The sequence below is a fragment of the Protopterus annectens genome, chromosome 6.part0 (assembly GCF_019279795.1).
Source record: "Protopterus annectens isolate FY-2018-M chromosome 6.part0, PAN1.0, whole genome shotgun sequence".
NCBI classification, from domain to species: Eukaryota; Metazoa; Chordata; order Ceratodontiformes; family Protopteridae; genus Protopterus; species Protopterus annectens.
Window position 1 is genome coordinate 984,839,352 of NC_056737.1, and position 19,289 is coordinate 984,858,640.

The window sequence follows — 19,289 nt, forward strand, 5'->3', positions numbered from 1 at the left end:
CAAACTAGACAAAAGTAACTATTACAAAAACATGCAGGAAAAATATGCCAACAACCTTAAGAAATTTTGGGCTACAATAAATGGCAATATCCACCCAGGTAAAGCCACCACCCCAACCCCAGTACTACCAAACAACCATGACAACATTCCCACACAATTTAACAAGGTCTTTACCGAAACAGTCCAAACCCTTACCATTGCCCTCAATACCACTAGCAGCCCTATACCAGGTGCTAGCAAAACCCACCCTACTACTCAAAACAATACCACCAACTTTTCCCTACACCCTGTACTCTCTAAAATTATTTCAAAGCTCCTTAAGAAACTCAAACCAACCACCCTACCAGCCGAATTCCTTCAGATAGCAGCAGACGCCATAGTCTAGCCCATGTCCATCCTCATAAACAGGTCACTTGTAGAATTCAAAGTCCCCACCCTGTGGAAAACAGCACACATTATTCCACTGCACAAAGGAGGCATCTCCGTAAAACTCACCAACTACCGCCAAATTGCAATACTTTCACCTCTATCCAAGATATTAGAGAGAGTTGTACATTCCCATCTCCTTTGGTACCACTTACAAAACAACTTAATCTCCAGCTTTAGACCATCCCACAGCACCACCACAGCATTATTGTCATTTACAGATAAAGTTAACCACAATAGAAACAAGGGACTATTTGTATTATCCATTTTCTTAGACTTATCTAAAGCCTTTGACATGGTGACCATAACATTCTTCTCCAAACTTTATCTACCCTAAGCCTCAGCCCCTCCTCTATATCATGGTTTACTAGCTACTTATCTGGTCGACAGCGGGCAGTCCTATGGCATGACCAGCTGTCCCCCCTGGTACCAGTATCTATAGGTGGTCCCCCCTGCTACCAGTATCCATAGGTGTCCCCCCTGCTACCAGTATCCATAGGTGTCCCCCCTGGTACCAGTATCTATAGGTGGTCCCCCCTGCTATCACTATCCATAGGTGTCCCCCCTGCTACCAGTATCCATAGGTGTCCCCCCTGCTACCAGTATCCATAGAAGTCCCCCCTGCTACCAGTATCCATAGGTGTCCCCCCTGCTACCAGTATCCATAGGAGTCCCCCCTGCTACCAGTATCCATAGGAGTCCCCCCTGCTACCAGTATCCATAGGAGTCCCCCCTGCTACCAGTATCCACAGGAGTCCCCCCTGCTACCAGTATCCACAGGAATCCCCCCTGCTACCAGTATCCACAGGAATCCCCCCTGCTACCAGTATCCACAGGTGTCCCCCCTGCTACCAGTATCCACAGGTGTCCCCCCTGCTACCAGTATCCACAGGTGTCCCCCCTGCTACCAGTATCCACAGGTGTCCCCCCTGCTACCAGTATCCACAGGTGTCCCCTGCTACCAGTATCCCCAGGTGTCCCCCCTGCTACCAGTATCCACAGGTGTCCCCCCTGCTACCAGTATCCACAGGTGTCCCCCCTGCTACCAGTATCCACAGGTGTCCCCCCTGCTACCAGTATCCACAGGTGTCCCCCCTGCTACCAGTATCCACAGGTGTCCCCCCTGCTACCAGTATCCATAGGTGTCCCTCAAGGATCCATCCTTGGCCTCCTATTGTTCTCACTGTTGTTCCCACTGTTGTTCTCACTGTTCTCACTGTTGTTCTCACTATTGTTCTCACTATTTGCCAACCAAATCAATTCCTCCTCACCCGCAGCATCACTAGTACAATACGCAGATGACACCACCCTTATAAGTGCCGCCCACACCTTAAAGGAACTGCAAATCCTCACCCAAAACACTTTTACTGTAGCCAAAACATGATTCACAAACATCAAACTTGTTCTTAACCCCAAAAAACAAAATTAATTATTTTCGCCCCAGGTCATCCTCCCCCCCTCAACAACACTTTCACCATTGACTCCAAAGATAACATTCAAATCACTCCAGCTGCACACATTAAACTGTTAGGTGTAGAAATAGACAATAACCTCAGATTTGACATCCACATAGCACAAACCATTACGAAAGATAATAAAAACTAGGACTTCTCTATAGGAACAAACACTTTATACCTAAACAAACCAAAGCTACTATTGCAACAGCTCATCTCTTATCCATCCTTCTCTATGCCTCTCCCATCCTTACTAATCTCCGCCAGAGTGATCTGAACAAAATGGAATCTTGTTATATCAAAATAGCCAAGTTCGCTACTGAAACCTCATACAAATCCCACCACTGTCTCACCCTTAACCAACTCAGTTGGCTCAAGCTACCTCAACTACTTCTGTTTAATCAACTCACAGTAGTGCATAATCTCTTTTACCTTCCAGAAAAAAACCCTGCACTTCAGAATATAATTAACCCCCACATCCATACCAGAGCCTTACGATCTACTTCTCAGAACCTAATAAGCACGATCAGACACAAATATTATGCTGGGGCATCTCTCTTTGCCTGCACGATTGTTAAAATCTGGAACACACTACCTAGCCAAATAACCTGCACTACCTTCACTAATCAATTTAAGGAACTCCTGAGAACCCACTTGTCAAACAGCTGGCTTTGTTCATGCTACTCCCCAGGTTAATTTGCACCAGTACCACCAGTACCATGTTCAAGGATTCTATTAAAGGTCCCCTAATTCTTTTCACTATAAAGCTTAATAATCACTGGTTATTTCTGTAATAAAATATTGAGAGTATTCATAATTTAGACAGACAAAAAAAATTTCTTGTGTTTATATTTTATATTCTATATAAATCCTACTACTAGAATGCTGTATGCTGACTTTACTAAAGGAATTGTTAATCTATACATAACTTATATTTCTATGGAACCTTTATCCCTGTATGATATTCTTGTGTAATTTCTTTATGACATGCTATTGGATCTTTTCACCCCGGGCCTCCTCTGAAAATGGATATGTGTCCAGTCGGACTTTCCCGGTTAACAAATGTAAAATAAATAAATAAATTGCTGAAATTACTTCACCCAGTGACTGCAGTGTCTTATGAACTGAAAGACATAAATTTGTAAAATATCAAGACTTGCAAGGAGAAACTTGAACAATATGGAATAAGGGCACACAGATAATTCCAGCTGTAGTAGGAGAAACAGGACTAATAAAAAAAATTAATCGTAAAATATAGCTAAATACGCTGTCTATAAAAGTAACCCCTTATGAACTGCAAAAAAAAAAGCAATTTGGGGTACACCGGAGCACTCTGTCAAATATCAAAGACTGAAGCAAAACTGATTTCATGAATTTTAATTATGCCCTAACTAAGGAATGGGTTCTCTTCCTGTCAAGGTATGTACAAAAATAAAGCATTTGGAGAAGTTGAACCAAGGAATACTATTTTTTGAATTTTTAATATGTTGGGATCTGATGATGTCAGTAAACGTGTAAGCAATCCCAGAATTACATTGACCTGTATTTATAGTCCATTTTGAAGGTTATGAATCATGGCAGTCCTTTTAAACAGCTTTGTAAGTTTTGACTGCATTCTTTATGCTGAAGTTTCTCATTTCCCTGTGTGGTCTGCTATTCATTGATAACTTTTTTTTGTGTAACGATGGCCTCCACTGGTAGGTAATATTGTCTGAATCCTTTTTCTCTCTTGTAATGATGTTACTGTCTGCTTAAGTCACATTGCTGCTACTCCCTTGGCTGGTGTTCCCTTTGTGTAATCCTGTGCAACAGTCCAGGTCAGGCTGTTTGTACTATCATAATGAAAAGTCTCACAGGAAAAGATGTGTCACACGGAAAATCACTGGACGAACCAAGGAGAGATCATAAATTTTACTAAAAGACCCATGTGGCTTTTCAAGATCTTTGTAATCAGAATAGGTTGCACATCATAACAGATTGGCAACACTTTAAAATCTTTCTGCAACACGTTAGTTTCTTCACTTCCTTCTTATCCTGCCTGTCCTCCATTTTTCAGTTCCTCAAACATCTGCTCAGACTTCTTAGCCACTTTGTGTACTAACCCACTTCACAACCCTCATCCTTCTCTGCTGTCGTATACTTTAGACTCACCCATTTTCAGTATATTTCACCCTCATACTCTTCCTCTCTCTAAACTATTAGCCTTGCTTAAACCTAACTGCATCTGTTACTGTCCATTTTCTAAGTCTCTGCTGTATGTGTGAAGGCTGCATTTTCTAACTTAACTGTTAAGACTACTGCTTCTTATTCTCTGATCTAACAGTCTTCTGTTAGGCTACTGCTTCTTATTCTCTGATCTAACTGTCTTCTATTAGGCTACTGCTTCTTATTCTCTGATCTAACTGCCTTCTGTTAGGCTACTGCTTCTTATTGTCTGATCTGTCTTCTGTTAGACTACTGCTTCTTATTCTGTGATCTAATTGTCTTCTGTTAGACTACTGCTTCTTATTCTCTGATCTAACTGTCTTCTGTTAGGCTACTGCTTCTTATTGTCTGATCTAACTGTCTTTTGTTAGACTACTGCTTCTTATTCTCTGATCTAATTGTCTTCTGTTAGACTACTGCTTCTTATTGTCTGATCTAACTGTCTTCTGTTAGGCTACTGCTTCTTATTGTCTGATATAACTGTCTTCTGTTAGGCTACTGCGTTTTATTGTCTGGTCTAAATGTCTTCTGTTAGGCTACTGCTTTTTATTCTCTGATCTACTGTCTTCTGTTAGACTACTGCTTCTTATTGTCTGATCTGTCTTCTGTTAGACTTCTGCTTCTTATTCTCTGATCTAACTGTCTTCTGTTAGACTACTGCTTCTTATTCTCAGATCTAACTGTCTTCTGTTAGGCTACTGCTTCTTATTGTCTGATCTGTCTTCTGTTAGACTACTGCTTCTTATTCTCAGATCTGTCTTCTGTTAGACTACTGCTTCGTATTCTCTGATCTAAATGTCTTCTGTTAGGCTACTGCTTCTTATTCTCTGATCTAAACCGTCTTCTGTTAGGCTACTGCTTCTTATTTTCTGACCTAAACTGTTTTCTGTTAGACTACTGCTTCTTATACTCTGATCTAAATGTCTTCTGTTAGGCTACTGCTTCTTATTCTCTGACCTAACTGTCTTCTGTTAGACTACTGCTTCTTATTGTCTGATCTAACTATCTTCTGTTAGGCTACTGCTTCTTATTGTCTGATCTAACTGTCTTTTGTTAGACTACTGCTTCTTATTCTCTGATCTAATTGTCTTCTGTTAGACTACTGCTTCTTATTGTCTGATCTAACTGTCTTCTGTTAGGCTACTGCTTCTTATTGTCTGATATAACTGTTTTCTGTTAGGCTACTGCTTTTTATTGTCTGGTCTAAATGTCTTCTGTTAGGCTACTGCTTTTTATTCTCTGATCTAACTGTCTTCTGTTAGACTACTGCTTCTTATTGTCCGATCTGTCTTCTGTTAGACTTCTGCTTCTTATTCTCTGATCTAACTGTCTTCTGTTAGACTACTGCTTCTTATTCTCAGATCTGTCTTTTGTTAGACTAGTGCTTCATATTCTCTGATCTAAATGTCTTCTGTTAGGCTACTGCTTCTTATTCTCTGATCTAAACCATCTTCTGTTAGGCTACTGCTTCTTATTCTCTGATCTAAACTGTCTTCTGTTAGGCTACTGCTTCTTATTTTCTGACCTAAACTGTTTTCTGTTAGACTACTGCTTCTTATTCTCTTATCTAACTATCTGCTGTTAGGCTGCTGCTTCCTATTCTCTGATCTAAACTGTCTTCTGGTAGGCTACTGCTTCTTATTCTCTGATCTAACTGTCTTCTGTTAGGCTGCTGCTTCTTATTCTCTGATCTGTCTTCTGTTAGACTACTGCTTCTTATTGTCTGATCTAACTGTCTTCTGTTAGGCTACTGCTTCTTATTCTCTGATCTATCTGTCTTCTGTTAGGCTACTGCTTCTTATTCTCTGATCTGTCTTCTGTTAGACTATTGCTTCTTATTGTCTGATCTAACTGTCTTCTGTTAAGCTACTGCTTCTTATTTTCTGATCTAATTGTCTTCTGTTAGGCTACTGCTTCTTATTGTCTGATCTGTCTTCTGTTAGACTACTGCTTCTTATTGTCTGATCTGTCTTCTGTTAGACTACTGCTTGTTCTCTGATCTAATTGTCTTCTGTTAGGCTACTGCCTTTTATTGTCTGATCTAACTGTCTTCTGTTAGACTACTGCTTCTTATTCTCTGATCTAATTGTCTTCTGTTAGGCTACTGCTTCTTACTGTCTGATCTAACTGTCTTCTGTTAGACTACTGCTTCTTATTCTCTGATCTAACTGACTTCTGTTAGGCTACTGCTTCTTATTCTCTGATCTGCCTTCTGTTAGACTACTGCTTCTTATTCTCAGATCTGTCTTCTGTTAGACTACTGCTTCTTATTCTCTGGCCTGTCTTCTGTTAGACTACTGCTTCTTATTGTCTGATCTAACTGTCTTCTGTTAGGCTACTGCTTCTTATTGTCTGATCTGTCTTCTGTTAGACTACTCCTTCTTATTCTCAGATCTGTCTTCTGTTAGACTACTGCTTCTTATTCTCTGGCCTGTCTTCTGTTAGACTACTGCTTCTTATTGTCTGATCTAACTGTCTTCTGTTAGACTACTGCTTCTTATTGTCTGATCTAACTGTCTTCTGTTAGGCTACTGCTTCTTATTGTCTGATCTAACTGTCTTCTGTTAGACTACTGCTTCTTATTCTCTGATCTGTCTTCTGTTAGAATACTGCTTCTTATTCTCTGATCTAAACTGTCTTCTGTTAGAATACTGCTTTTTATTCTCTGATCTAACTGTCTTCTGTTAGGCTACTGCTTCTTATTGTCTGCTCTGTCTTCTGTTAGACTACTGCTTCTTACTGTCTGATCTAACTGTCTTCTGTTAGGCTACTGCTTCTTATTCTCTGGTCTGTCTACTGCTTCTTATTGTCTGATCTGTCTTCTGTTAGACTACTGCTTCTTATTCTCTGATCTAATTGTCTTCTGTTAGACTACTGCTTCTTATTCTCTGATCTGTCTTCTATTAGACTACTGCTTCTTATTGTCTGATCTAACTGTGTTCTGTTAGACTACTGCTTCTTATTCTCTGATCTGTCTTCTGTTAGACTACTGCTTCTTATTCTCTGATCTGTCTTCTGTTAGACTACTGCTTCTTATTCTCTGATCTGTCTTCTGTTAGACTACTGCTTCTTATTCTCTGATCTGTCTTCTGTTAGACTACTGCTTCTTATTGTCTGATCTAACTGTCTTCTGTTAGGCTACTGCTTCTTATTGTCTGATTGTCTGATCTAACTGTCTTCTGTTAGACTACTGCTTCTTATTCTGTGATCTGTCTTCTGTTAGACTACTGCTTCTTATTCTCTGATCTAAACTGTCTTCTGTTAGGCTACTGCTTCTTATTTTCTGATCTAAACTGTCTTCTGTTAGACTGCTGCTTTTTATTCTCTGATCTAACTGTTGTCTGTTAGGCTACTGCTTCTTATTGTCTGCTCTGTCTTCTGTTAGACTACTGCTTCTTATTGTCTGATCTAACTGTCTTCTGTTAGGCTACTGCTTCTTATTGTCTGATTGTCTGATCTAACTGTCTTCTGTTAGACTACTGCTTCTTATTCTGTGATCTAACTGTCTTCTGTTAGACTGCTGCTTTTTATTCTCTGATCTAACCGTCTTCTGTTAGGCTACTGCTTCTTATTCTCTGGTCTGTCTACTGCTTCTTATTGCCTGATCTAACTGTCTTCTGTTAGACCACTGCTTCTTATTCTCTGATGTAACTGTTTTCTGTTAGGCTACTGCTTCTTATTGTCTGATCTAACTGTCTTCTGTTAGGCTACTGCTTCTTATTGTCTGATCTAGCTGTCTTCTGTTAGGCTACTGCTTCTTATTCTCTGATCTAAACTGTCTTCTGTTAGGCTACTGATTCTTATTTTCTGACCTAAACTGTTTTCTGTTAGACTACTGCCTCTTATTCTCTGGGCTACTGCTTCTTATTCTCTGATCTAACTGTCTTCTGTTAGGCTGCTGCTTCTTATTCTCTGATCTGTCTTCTGTTAGACTACTGCTTCTTATTGTCTGATCTAACTGTCTTCTGTTAAGCTACTGCTTCTTATACTCTGATCTAAACTGTCTTCTGTTAGACTACTTCTTATTCTCTGATCTGTCTTCTGTTAGGCTACTGCTTCTTATTCTCTGATCTGTTTTCTGTTAGACTACTGCTTCTTATTCTCTGATCTGTTAGACTACTGCTTCTTTATTTTCTGATCTAACTGTCTTTTGTTAAGCTACTGCTTCTTATTCTCAGATCTAACTGTCTTCTGTTAGACTACTGCTTCTTTATTTTCTGATCTAACTGTCTTCTGTTAAGCTACTGCTTCTTATTCTCAGATCTAACTGTCTTCTGTTAGACTAGTGCTTCTTATTCTCTGATCTAAACTGTCTTCTGTTAGACTACTGCTTCTTATTGTCTGATCTGTCTTCTGTTAGACTACTGCTTCTTATTGTCTGATCTGTCTTCTGTTAGGCTACTGCCTCTTATTGTCTGATCTGACTGTCTTCTGTTAGACTACTGCTTCTTATTCTCTGATCTAATTGTCTTCTGTTAGGCTACTGCTTCTTATTCTCTGATCTGTCTTCTGTTAGACTACTGCTTCTTATTCTCTGATCTAAACTGTCTTCTGTTAGGCTACTGCTTCTTATTCTCTGATCTCACTGTCTTCTGTTAGACTACTGCTTCTTATTGTCTGCTCGATCTTCTGTTGGACTACTGCTTCTTATTCTCTGATCTTATTGTCTTCTGTTAGGCTACTGCTTCTTATTCTCTGATCTAAACTGTCTTCTGTTAGACTACTGCTTCTTATTGTCTGATCTGTCTTCTGTTAGATTACTGCTTCTTATTGTCTGATCTAACTGTCTTCTGTTAAACTACTGCTTCTTATTGTCTGATCTGTCTTCTGTTAGTCTACTGCTTCTTATTCTCTGATCTAACTGTCTTCTGTTAAGATACTGCATCTTATTCTCTGATCTAAACTGTCTTCTGTTAGACTACTGCTTCTTATTGTCTGATCTGTCTTCTGTTAGACTACTGCTTCTTATTCTCTGATCTAACTGTCTTCTGTTAGGCTACTGCTTCTTACTCTCTGATCTGTCTTCTGTTAGACTACTGCTTCTTATTCTCTGATCTAATTGTCTTCTGCTAGGCTACTGCTTCTTATTCTCTGATCTAACTGTCTTCTGTTAGGCTACTGCTTCTTATTCTCTGATCTCACTGTCTTCTGTTAGACTACTGCTTCTTATTGTCTGCTCGATCTTCTGTTGGACTACTGCTTCTTATTCTCTGATCTTATTGTCTTCTGTTAGGCTACTGCTTCTTATTCTCTGATCTAAACTGTCTTCTGTTAGACTACTGCTTCTTATTGTCTGATCTGTCTTCTGTTAGATTACTGCTTCTTATTGTCTGATCTAACTGTCTTCTGTTAAACTACTGCTTCTTATTGTCTGATCTGTCTTCTGTTAGTCTACTGCTTCTTATTCTCTGATCTAACTGTCTTCTGTTAAGATACTGCATCTTATTCTCTGATCTAAACTGTCTTCTGTTAGACTACTGCTTCTTATTGTCTGATCTGTCTTCTGTTAGACTACTGCTTCTTATTCTCTGATCTAACTGTCTTCTGTTAGACTGCTGCTTCTTATTCTCTGATCTAAACTGTCTTCTGTTAGGCTACTGCTTCTTATTCTCAGATCTAAGCTGTCTTCTGTTAGGCTACTGCTTCTTATTTTCTGATCTAAACTGTCTACTGTTAGACTACTTCTTCTTATTGTCGGATCTGTCTTCTGTTAGACTACTGCTTCTTATTCTCTGATCTAACTGTCTTCTGTTAGACTACTGCTTCTTATTCTCTGATCTGTCTTCTGTTAGACTACTGCTTTTTATTCTCTGATCTAAACTGTCTTCTGTTAGACTACTGCTTCTTATTGTCTGATCTAATTGCCTTCTGTTAGGCTACTGCTTTTTATTCTCTTACCTCACTGTCTTCTCTTAGGCTACTGCTTCTTATTCTCTTATCTAAACTGTCTTCTGTTAGGCTACTGCTTCTAATTGTCTGATCTGTGTTCTGTTAGGCTACTGCTTCTTATTCTCTGATCTAAACTGTCTTCTGTTAGACTACTGCTTCTTATTGTCTGATCTAACTGTCTTCTGTTAGACTACTGCTTCTTATTGTCTGATCTAACTGTCTTCTGTTAGACTACTGCTTCTTATTGTCTGATCTGTCTTCTGTTAGGCTACTGCTTCTTATTCTGTGATCTAAACTGTCTTCTGTTAGACTACTGCTTCTTATTCTGTGATCTAAACTGTCTTCTGTTAGACTACTGCTTCTTATTGTCTGATCTAACTGTCTTCTGTTAGACTACTGCTTCTTATTGTCTGATCTAACTGTCTTATGTTAGGCTACTGCTTCTTATTGTCTGATCTGTCTTTTGTTAGGCTACTGCTTCTTATTCTCTGATCTGTCTTCTGTTAGACTGCTGCTTCTTATTCTGTGATCTAAACTGTCTTCTGTTAGACTAATGCTTCTTATTGTCTGATCTAATTGTCTTCTGCTAGACTACTGCTTCTTATTCTCTGATCTAAACTGTCTTCTGTTAGTCTACTGCTTCTTATTCTCTGATCTAACTGTCTTCTTTTAGACTACTGCTTCTTATTCTCTGATCTAACTGTCTTCTGTTAGACTACTGCTTCTTATTTTCTGATCTAATTGTCTTCTGCTAGGCTACTGCTTCTTATTTTCTTATCTAATTGTCTTCTGCTAGGCTACTGCTTCTTATTCTCAGATCTAACTGTCTTCTGTTAGACTACTGCTTCTTATTGTCTGATCTGTCTTCTGTTAGACTACTGCTTCTTATTGTCTGATCTGTCTTCTGTTAGGCTACTGCCTCTTATTGTCTGAGCTAACTGTCTTCTGTTAGACTACTGCTTCTTATTCTCTGATCTAATTGTCTTCTGTTAGGCTACTGCTTCTTATTCTCTGATCTGTCTTCTCTTAGACTACTGCTTCTTATTCTCTGATCTAATTGTCTTCTGCTAGGCTACTGCTTCTTATTCTCTGATCTAACTGTCTTCTGTTAGGCTACTGCTTCTTATTCTCTGATCTAACTGTCTTCTGTTAGTCTACTGCTTCTTATTGTCTGCTCTGTGTTCTGTTAGACTAATGCTTCTTATTCTCTGATCTAATTGTCTTCTGTTAGGCTACTGCTTTTTATTCTCTGATCTAACTGTCTTCTGTTAGGCTACTGCTTATTCTCTGATCTAACTGTCTTCTGTTAGACTACTGCTTCTTATTGTCTGCTCGATCTTCTGTTGGAGTACTGCTTCTTATTCTCTGATCTAACTGTCTTCTGTTAGGCTACTGCTTCTTATTCTCTGATCTAACTGTCTTCTGTTAGACTACTGCTTCTTATTCTCTGATCTAACTGTCTTCTGTTAGGCTAATGCTTCTTATTCTCAGATCTAACTGTCTTCTGTTATACTACTGCTTCTTATTCTCTGATCTAACTGTCTTCTATTAGCCTACTGCTTCTTATTCTCTGATCTAAGCTGTCTTCTGTTAGGCTACTACTTCTTATTGTCTTATCTAAACTGTCTTCTGTTAGACTGCTGCTTCTTATTCTCTCATCTGTCTTCTGTTAGACTACTGCTTCTTACTGTCTGATGTAAACTGTCTTCTGTTAGACTACTGCTTCTTCTTGTCTGATCTGTCTTTTGTTAGACAGCTGCTTCTTATTCTCTGATCTAAACTGTATTCTGTTAGACTACTGCTTCTTATTTTCTGATCTAACTGTCTTCTGTTGGACTACTGCTTCTTATTCTCTGATCTAACTGTCTTCTGTTAGACTACTGCTTCTTATTGTCTGATCTGTCTTCTGTTAGACTGCTGCTTCTTATACTCTGATCTAAACTGTCTTCTGTTAGACTACTGCTTCTTATTGTCTGATCTGTCTTCTGTTAGGCTACTGCTTCTTATTCTGTGATCTAAACTGTCTTCTGTTAGACTATTGCTTCTTATTTTCTGATCTAATTGTCTTCTGCTAGACTACTGCTTCTTATTCTCTGATCTAAACTGTCTTCTGTTAGACTACTGCTTCTTATTCTCTGATCTAAACTGTCTTCTGTTAGACTACTGCTTCTTATTCTCTGATCTAAACTGTCTTCTGTTAGACTACTGCTTCTTATTGCCTGATCTGTCTTCTGTTAGACTACTGTTTCTTATTGTCTAATCTGTCTTCTGTTAGACTACTGCTTCTTATTGTCTGATCTAATTGTCATCTGTTAGGCTACTGCTTCTTATTCTCTGATCTAACTGTCTTCTGTTAGACTACTGCTTCTTATTGTCTGATCTGTCTTCTGTTAGACTACTGCTTCTTATTTTCTGATCTAAACTGTCTTCTGTTAGACTACTGCTTTTTATTCTCTGATCTAACTGTCTTCTGTTAGGCTACTGCTTCTTATTCTCTGATCTAATTGTCTTCTGTTAGGCTACTGCTTCTTATTCTGCTTCTTATTGTCTGATCTTATTGTCTTCTGTTAGGCTACTGCTTCTTATTCTCTTACCTAACTGCCTTCTGTTAGGCTACTGCTTCTTATTCTCTTATCTAAACTGTCTTCTGTTAGGCTACTGCTTCTAATTGTCTGATCTGTCTTCTGTTAGACTACTGCTTCTTATTGTCTGATCTGTCTTCTGTTAAACTACTGCTTCTTATTTTCTGATCTAAACTGTCTTCTGTTAGACTGCTGCTTTTTATTCTCTGATCTAACTGTCTTCTGTTAGACTACTGCTTCTTATTCTCTGATCTAACTGTCTTCTGTTAGGCTAATGCTTCTTATTCTCTGATCTAACTGTCTTCTGTTAGACTACTGCTTCTTATTGTCTGATCTAACTGTCTTCTGTTAGGCTACTGCCTTTTATTCTCTGATCTAACTGTCTTCTGTTAGACTACTGATTCTTATTCTCTGATCTGACTGTCTTCTATTAGGCTAATGCTTCTTATTCTCTGATCTAATTGTCTTCTGTTAGACTACTGCTTCTTATTCTCTGATCTAACTGTCTTCTGTTAGACTACTGCATTTTATTCTCTGATCTAACTGTCTTCTGTTAGGCTACTGCTTCTTATTCTCTGATCTGTCTTCTGTTAGACTACTGCTTCTTTATTCTCTGATCTGTCTTCTGTTAGACTACTGCTTCTTATTCTCTGATCTAACTGTCTTCTGTTAGACTACTGCTTCTTATTGTCTGATCTAACTGTCTTCTGTTAGACTACTGCTTCTTATTCTCTGATCTGTCTTCTGTTAGGCTACTGCTTCTTATTGACTGATCTAAACTGTCTTCTGTTGGACTACTGCTTCTAATTCTCTGATCTGTCTTCTGTTAGACTACTGCTTATTATTCTCTGATCTAAACTGTCTTTATAAAGAGTTTCTGTCATCATTTCCAAGCCAATGTTTTGCTGTTTTTGTAACCCTAGGCTGCACCTGCCAATTGTCCACGTGAATTTGTGTTCTACCATTGTATGCAAACAAGCTGTAAGTAAATAAGCTTCTGCTTAAGTCTCTCCATGAGAATTAATTGTGAAGTGATCTGTGATTTGAAAAGGAAGTCTGTATGTGATGATTGAATTTTCATACTGCACTCCATCTAGGCCTTTAATATGCATCATCTTCTCTTTCCAGGGGGTTCGGAGACTTTTCAGGACAAAGTAAACTTTTTCCAGCGTGAGCTCCGCCAACTCCACTGTAAGAGACCTCATTCCAAAATTGCACTGAAAATCAGCCGTCACTTCCTTCTCGAGTCTGTAAGTTCCTCTTCTCAGTAACTTCATTGTGCTAATTGATCATATGCAGTACGGGTGGAAATACATGTATAGGTCTTAATGTCTCTACACAGAAGAGTCAGAGGTGCTTTATTTTATATCAGTATGTATACCCGAGAACATGTCATACAAGCAGTTTTAAAGTTTATATCTTTAAGAGATCAAATGCTAGTTGTATGCAGTAACTCTCAGAACATACCATTGCTGTTGTCTGCACTGCTAGTGTGGTCATTTCAGGATGTTTTCAATAATCACCATGTATCTACCTCCCTCAGAAGAAAATGTTGTATCTTTAACCTCATATGCATCAGATGTCATGCGGTGAAAGAGGTGCATAACCCCAAGTATTGGTGTAGCATTTCAGTCTGCTATTATCTTACTTTATGGGGACACTACAGTGACACTTCTAATATTATTTGCAGGTGCCCTTTCAGTGCATAGTTGTTTTCTACATTGCATGATTCCATGCTTAGGGTATGTGCAGTTCTTTTAACCCAAGACATTCTTGCACCTGCTATAAGGGTTATTACCCTATTTCTGCCACTAACCTGTGTTGCTACCTCAAATATCACAAACACTATAGGTGGTTCCTGCCTTCATACCCCTCCCCTCCATGTTAATAGTGTTAACCTTCAAAGATCCATTCTGCTCCTTCAGCTTCACATCTCACAGTGTTATTCACTGCCACTCTAAGTTTCTCTCTCCAGCCTTTTTCCTCCTTTTGTGGAGCACTGCTCAGCTTTTAAGTTATGCCATCATGACATATTTAAACGTACCTGACTGCACCAAAATGTTACAGTCCTACAGCCCAATAATTACAAAAAAGAACTTGCCAAACTTAACATTATTCCCATCCTGACCTCTGTCAGCTCCTGTAAAGTTGGCTTGAAAAATGTCTTTGCAACAAGCTAGAGATGAATGTCAGCTGGTTTTGAAGAATACGTTTATACTTTGCTTAGCAGGAGGTACTGAAACCAGTCCAGGCTCCCCATTGAACTTTTGGGTTTGCTAACTACACTCAACCAAACATACTTCTTTATAAGCTTGCCAGGACTGCCTTTCATTCTGTAAAGTTTACTTATAGCCAGTATTTACCGTGCAACTGTTTTGCTGGAGGTGTGGTTCAGGTTGTAAAAGTCTGACATTGCTTCTGTGTCAGTATTCTGACAGAGTGATAACGTATTCTTATTGGAGATATTGTGTTATTTCCCTATCTTGAGAAACAACAGATCATAACACTTAATGCAGATGTATCCTTCCTACTAATCAGAAAACAGTTGCAGTCCTTCAGAATTGTACTGAATCACTGTAGCAGCACACTGTTTTTATTGGATCATCATTAAAAAAACACTTTTCAAAACAATGATGATCCATGTATGAGAAATAAATACTATCTCTTTACTGGCGGCATCCCGTCACCAGCATCAGCTTTTGCTTGTGGAGGACTTTTTGGACAAAAGTTCTTTTACTCATACTTCCAAGATGTCTGCACTCATGAGTCTTCTTCTTCAGTTTAATTTCATCTCTCCCAATAGGAAAACAGAAGTTCAGTACAAAGAGCCATTGACTATGTCTTTTTGGGTAAATTTCAGTTGCTTGGCTAATAAGTGCACTACCTAGGTGCTAGCAAAGAATAAATGTATAGAACCTGAAAGAAAATAAACTACAAAAGGTGATGAGAAAACACTGACTGGGAAGAATCTTGTGGCAGTTCAACAAAAAGCAGTTCAAGCTGAAGCTTTGGTGCAAATCATGGCTTCTAGTAACCTAGTGAAAAAGTCAAATGTGCTCAGAGCTAATTCAAATAAATGACAAACTGAAGGAGTATATCAACTCAAATAAAAGGCTGAAAAAATGAAAGAAACTTTAAACAGATATTTAGATGGGCTGATAAAAGTGCAAAAATCAGACGTCAAAATGAAAAGGCTGACTGAGTATGAGATTGCTTAAGAAGAGATGTTTAAAAAAATGGTAGAATTAAAGGACAGCACACATAGGGAAATCCTGAGATTTTCTGCTGTACCAGAGAAACTGGAAGGAAATAGACTGTATTAGTTTTACAAAATTACAAATAAGCAAATGGACTGGTATTCCAGAGTAGGAGTTAATTGAAAGGGCACACTGTGTGTTTGCTCCAAACATGGCATTGAGAAAGCAGTCAAGCCTTCTTAATAGTAAAGATACAATCCTACCAGCAGAAAGAGGTGATGCTGACAAAACTGTGGCAGAAGGACAAAGAACTAAAAGCTGGAGACAGAAGAATGTTTTTGGAAAATGATTACTCACTGTACACCAGACAGAAGAGGAGTAAAATAATTCCAGCAATCAAGGAATGTTGAGAAGCAGATTTGATATTCAGGCTGATGTATCTGGCAGTCTTTGTAATATCTGTCATTTGTGATGCAGAGCATGCTAAGGTGGATATACAATATTTGTCTAACAAAAATTGAGCTGTCAAACAGAAGAGGATTCTGCTTCTTATTCTGATGATAGTAAAACAAACAAGAGAGACTATGCCAGTGAAACCTTTTCCAATATTCCAAGGGAAAATGCTCGAGAGAGAGAAAAAAAGCACAGGAATTGATTACAGCAAGGAGTATGCTAGAAATAAACAACATGTTGAACTTTGGAGATGGAAATCAACAGGAAGAAAACCAGCAACTCAGAAATTCATGAATAGATGTGGGACTTCAAAGCATCAGTTACATTTCTGAAATATAATGGAACAAGAAAACCTGGAAATATTGGACTTTTTTGACTTTTTATTAAACTTGTAGGGGATTCCAAAGTATATGCCCTACTTTATGGCATTAATGTTTGGAAGAACAGTAAGGAGAGGGGTAGAGGAAGGAAAGAGGTAACTGTAGGTAAAACAGTTTTTGTTCTTAACCATATTTTTGCAAAATGTGATGCATACTGCATGTTATTTAGTAAAGCTTTTTCTGTTATTTTGTGTGTAATAGGGATACCAAAGTGAACATGTCGTTTTTTTTTTTTTTTTTTTTTTCATTTTGTTTTCTTTCTTTCTCTTTGTTTAAAAGAGAAGAAACCCTGGACAAAAGATCATGATATAGGCCCTTGGCTTGATCTAACAGTAAGTTTTAAGTGGAAGCAAGTAAATAAAAGAACATTGTAATGAAATGTTTACAGTGCAACATGAGAAACTTGTAGCTGGTATCTGTTTTTCATGTTTCTATGGAGACAAGCTGATAAGGGCAATAAAAGTGTGATACCTCTTTCTTTCAGTGGCTAAAAGATAATGTTTTCTGAAAACATTCAAGTTGTTTTCTATGTCTGTGAGAAGAGTAAAATGCCCCTTTCGGGATGTACCGTACAAAGTATCTGCAGCAATTGGAGAGACCTCAGAGGTTTCTAAGAAGATCAAGTAACTCCAGCATGTGCCTTACGCAGACCGACTAAAATCCCTGTCACTGTACTCAGTATTGTGTAAACTTTTCAGGGGTGACTTATGCCTGGCTTACAGTGCAGTCTCCAACCCAAACCTAATGAATTTGCTGCACATCCGTAAATCATACTGACTAGAGCTGCCTGTTCCTGGGATCTAAATGTGAATAGTACGTGCTGGAGGGACAGATTTGTCTCCCAGTGAGTGCCGCATCTTTGGAATAGGTACTTATTCATGTTTAATAGAGCACCTCTATAACACTGTTCAAAAGGAACTTGGAGGAGTGGATGGGGCACCATAAATTCTTACTGGGAATAGCACCCACAACCCTCCTGGACATGGGCAGTCATTACTAAATGCAGTCTTTGGTATTAACTAACATTTCTGTGAAATTACTATGGGATGAAACGGCTAGGCATGAAATGCCCTCTTGGTCGATAGCCTAGTAATCTCCTATGACTCTAAACAGAGTAACTAGGCAGGGATGTCTACTTTCCCCTTTATTTTTTGCATTATATTTAGAGCCATTGGCAAAGTAAATAAGGGACTAAGAAATTCAAGCATATAATTGGTATGGTAATCACGAAAAGGTGGCTTTATTTGCATATAATATTATTTTGTACCTGATAAAACCAGAAAATTACCTCTCAGTGTTGTGGAACGTTGTAAGACAGTTTCAGTTTTTTTTGGGGATCCAAGATTAATGAAGACAAATCAAAGGCAATAACTGTAAGCTCTAGATCCACACATGAATTGCTTCAGCAATACCCATATTTATGGGAACATTATAAAATTTTCAGTATGTAGGAGTATCTGTTAAAATGGATTCTGGTGTGGCAGCTAAAGATATGTGAGAAAACAGTAAACAAAAGAATACAAGACTGAGAAACTGAAAGTTCTTGCTTATGGATATGGATGGCAAGATACAAGCAGTGAAAATGTTTTTAGCCTCTTTAGTTGTATGTACACAGCTATTTTTATCAATCAGTGGAGAGGTTGTGGATAGTGATTAATAAGAATCAAAGGGATTTATGTGGGAGGTGAAAAGGCCAGAGCAGAAAGCTATAATTCAAAGTGGAAAGATGTGATGATGAAGTTGGGTTGGAGGGAATCAAGAAATAAGGAGGGTGGAATTTTGGCTGCAGATAACTAAAGAGAATAATGACAGCCTTACAGAATATTGTATTTATAAAGTAGCAGGAAGTATTCTAAGAACTAAGCAAGCACAAGTGTGGAGAAAGGAGATTTTGCCAATAGGGATGACCGTAATTAGGGGTATTGATAATTGGCAAGAGGGAGCTGAAATTTACTGAATAAAACCGGCAAGCAAACTGCTGTATTGGGAGCAAATATGTAGAGAGGGAAAGGTAACAAAATGGGAAGAACCCAAGATGGCATTTGGGTTACAGGCTAGAGACTGCCTTCCCTCTGAGGGATTGATATCTCGGTATAGGCAAAGAGAAAGGGATAGGGGAATACTAATTGAAAAAACTGCTCTGGTAGAGTTTTTAGTTGAATCTGTAACAGAAGCTGCTGTTAAAAAGGATATTTATTATACCATGTGATGACAGGACGTACTGTCAGCCATGCCAGGAGAAGTAGTGCAGTGTATGACTTGTGCCACCACAGCTGGCTGGAATTTTGTAAATAATTTTGTCATTTGTATATCAGACTAATTTGTAAAGTTACTGGTTCTGAAAATGTGTTTATGAAGTTTGCTTGTATTAAAATATATCAACACTCTGCTGGAATGAAAAAAAAATGTACATGAATTTTTCTAACTGAATTAAAAGTATATGTTTTAATAGAGGATACTGGGACAGCAGAGCTTAACCAGCTAGCTTACTTTAAGAAAGTAAAGGAAATGTAAATGAGCTGTTAAGCCATTAAAACGGTACCCCACAGTGTTGAATAGGACCAGAGACGATGGTTCTGGAAGAAGCCTTTGTTCATTATCTCAATAAAGAGAGGAAGCCCCAGGGCTGCCATAAACATTTAGATGCGTGTTGTAGCCATCTATGCTAAATTCCTGTCTCGGCTTCAAAGGGGAATACTGTGA

At 38.5% G+C, this 19,289-nt stretch overlaps 1 protein-coding gene across 2 annotated transcripts in view; it reads left to right on the top strand.

Annotated features, from left to right (window-relative positions):
- Positions 1–19,289, top strand: part of AREL1 (apoptosis resistant E3 ubiquitin protein ligase 1) — a 1,112,453-nt gene that overhangs the window by 698,844 nt on the left and 394,320 nt on the right. For both annotated transcript variants that reach the window (XM_044074621.1, XM_044074622.1), the window contains one exon: positions 13,685–13,806. In XM_044074621.1, coding sequence (XP_043930556.1) covers positions 13,685–13,806 — 122 coding nt within the window. The remainder of the gene's footprint in view (positions 1–13,684; positions 13,807–19,289) is intronic.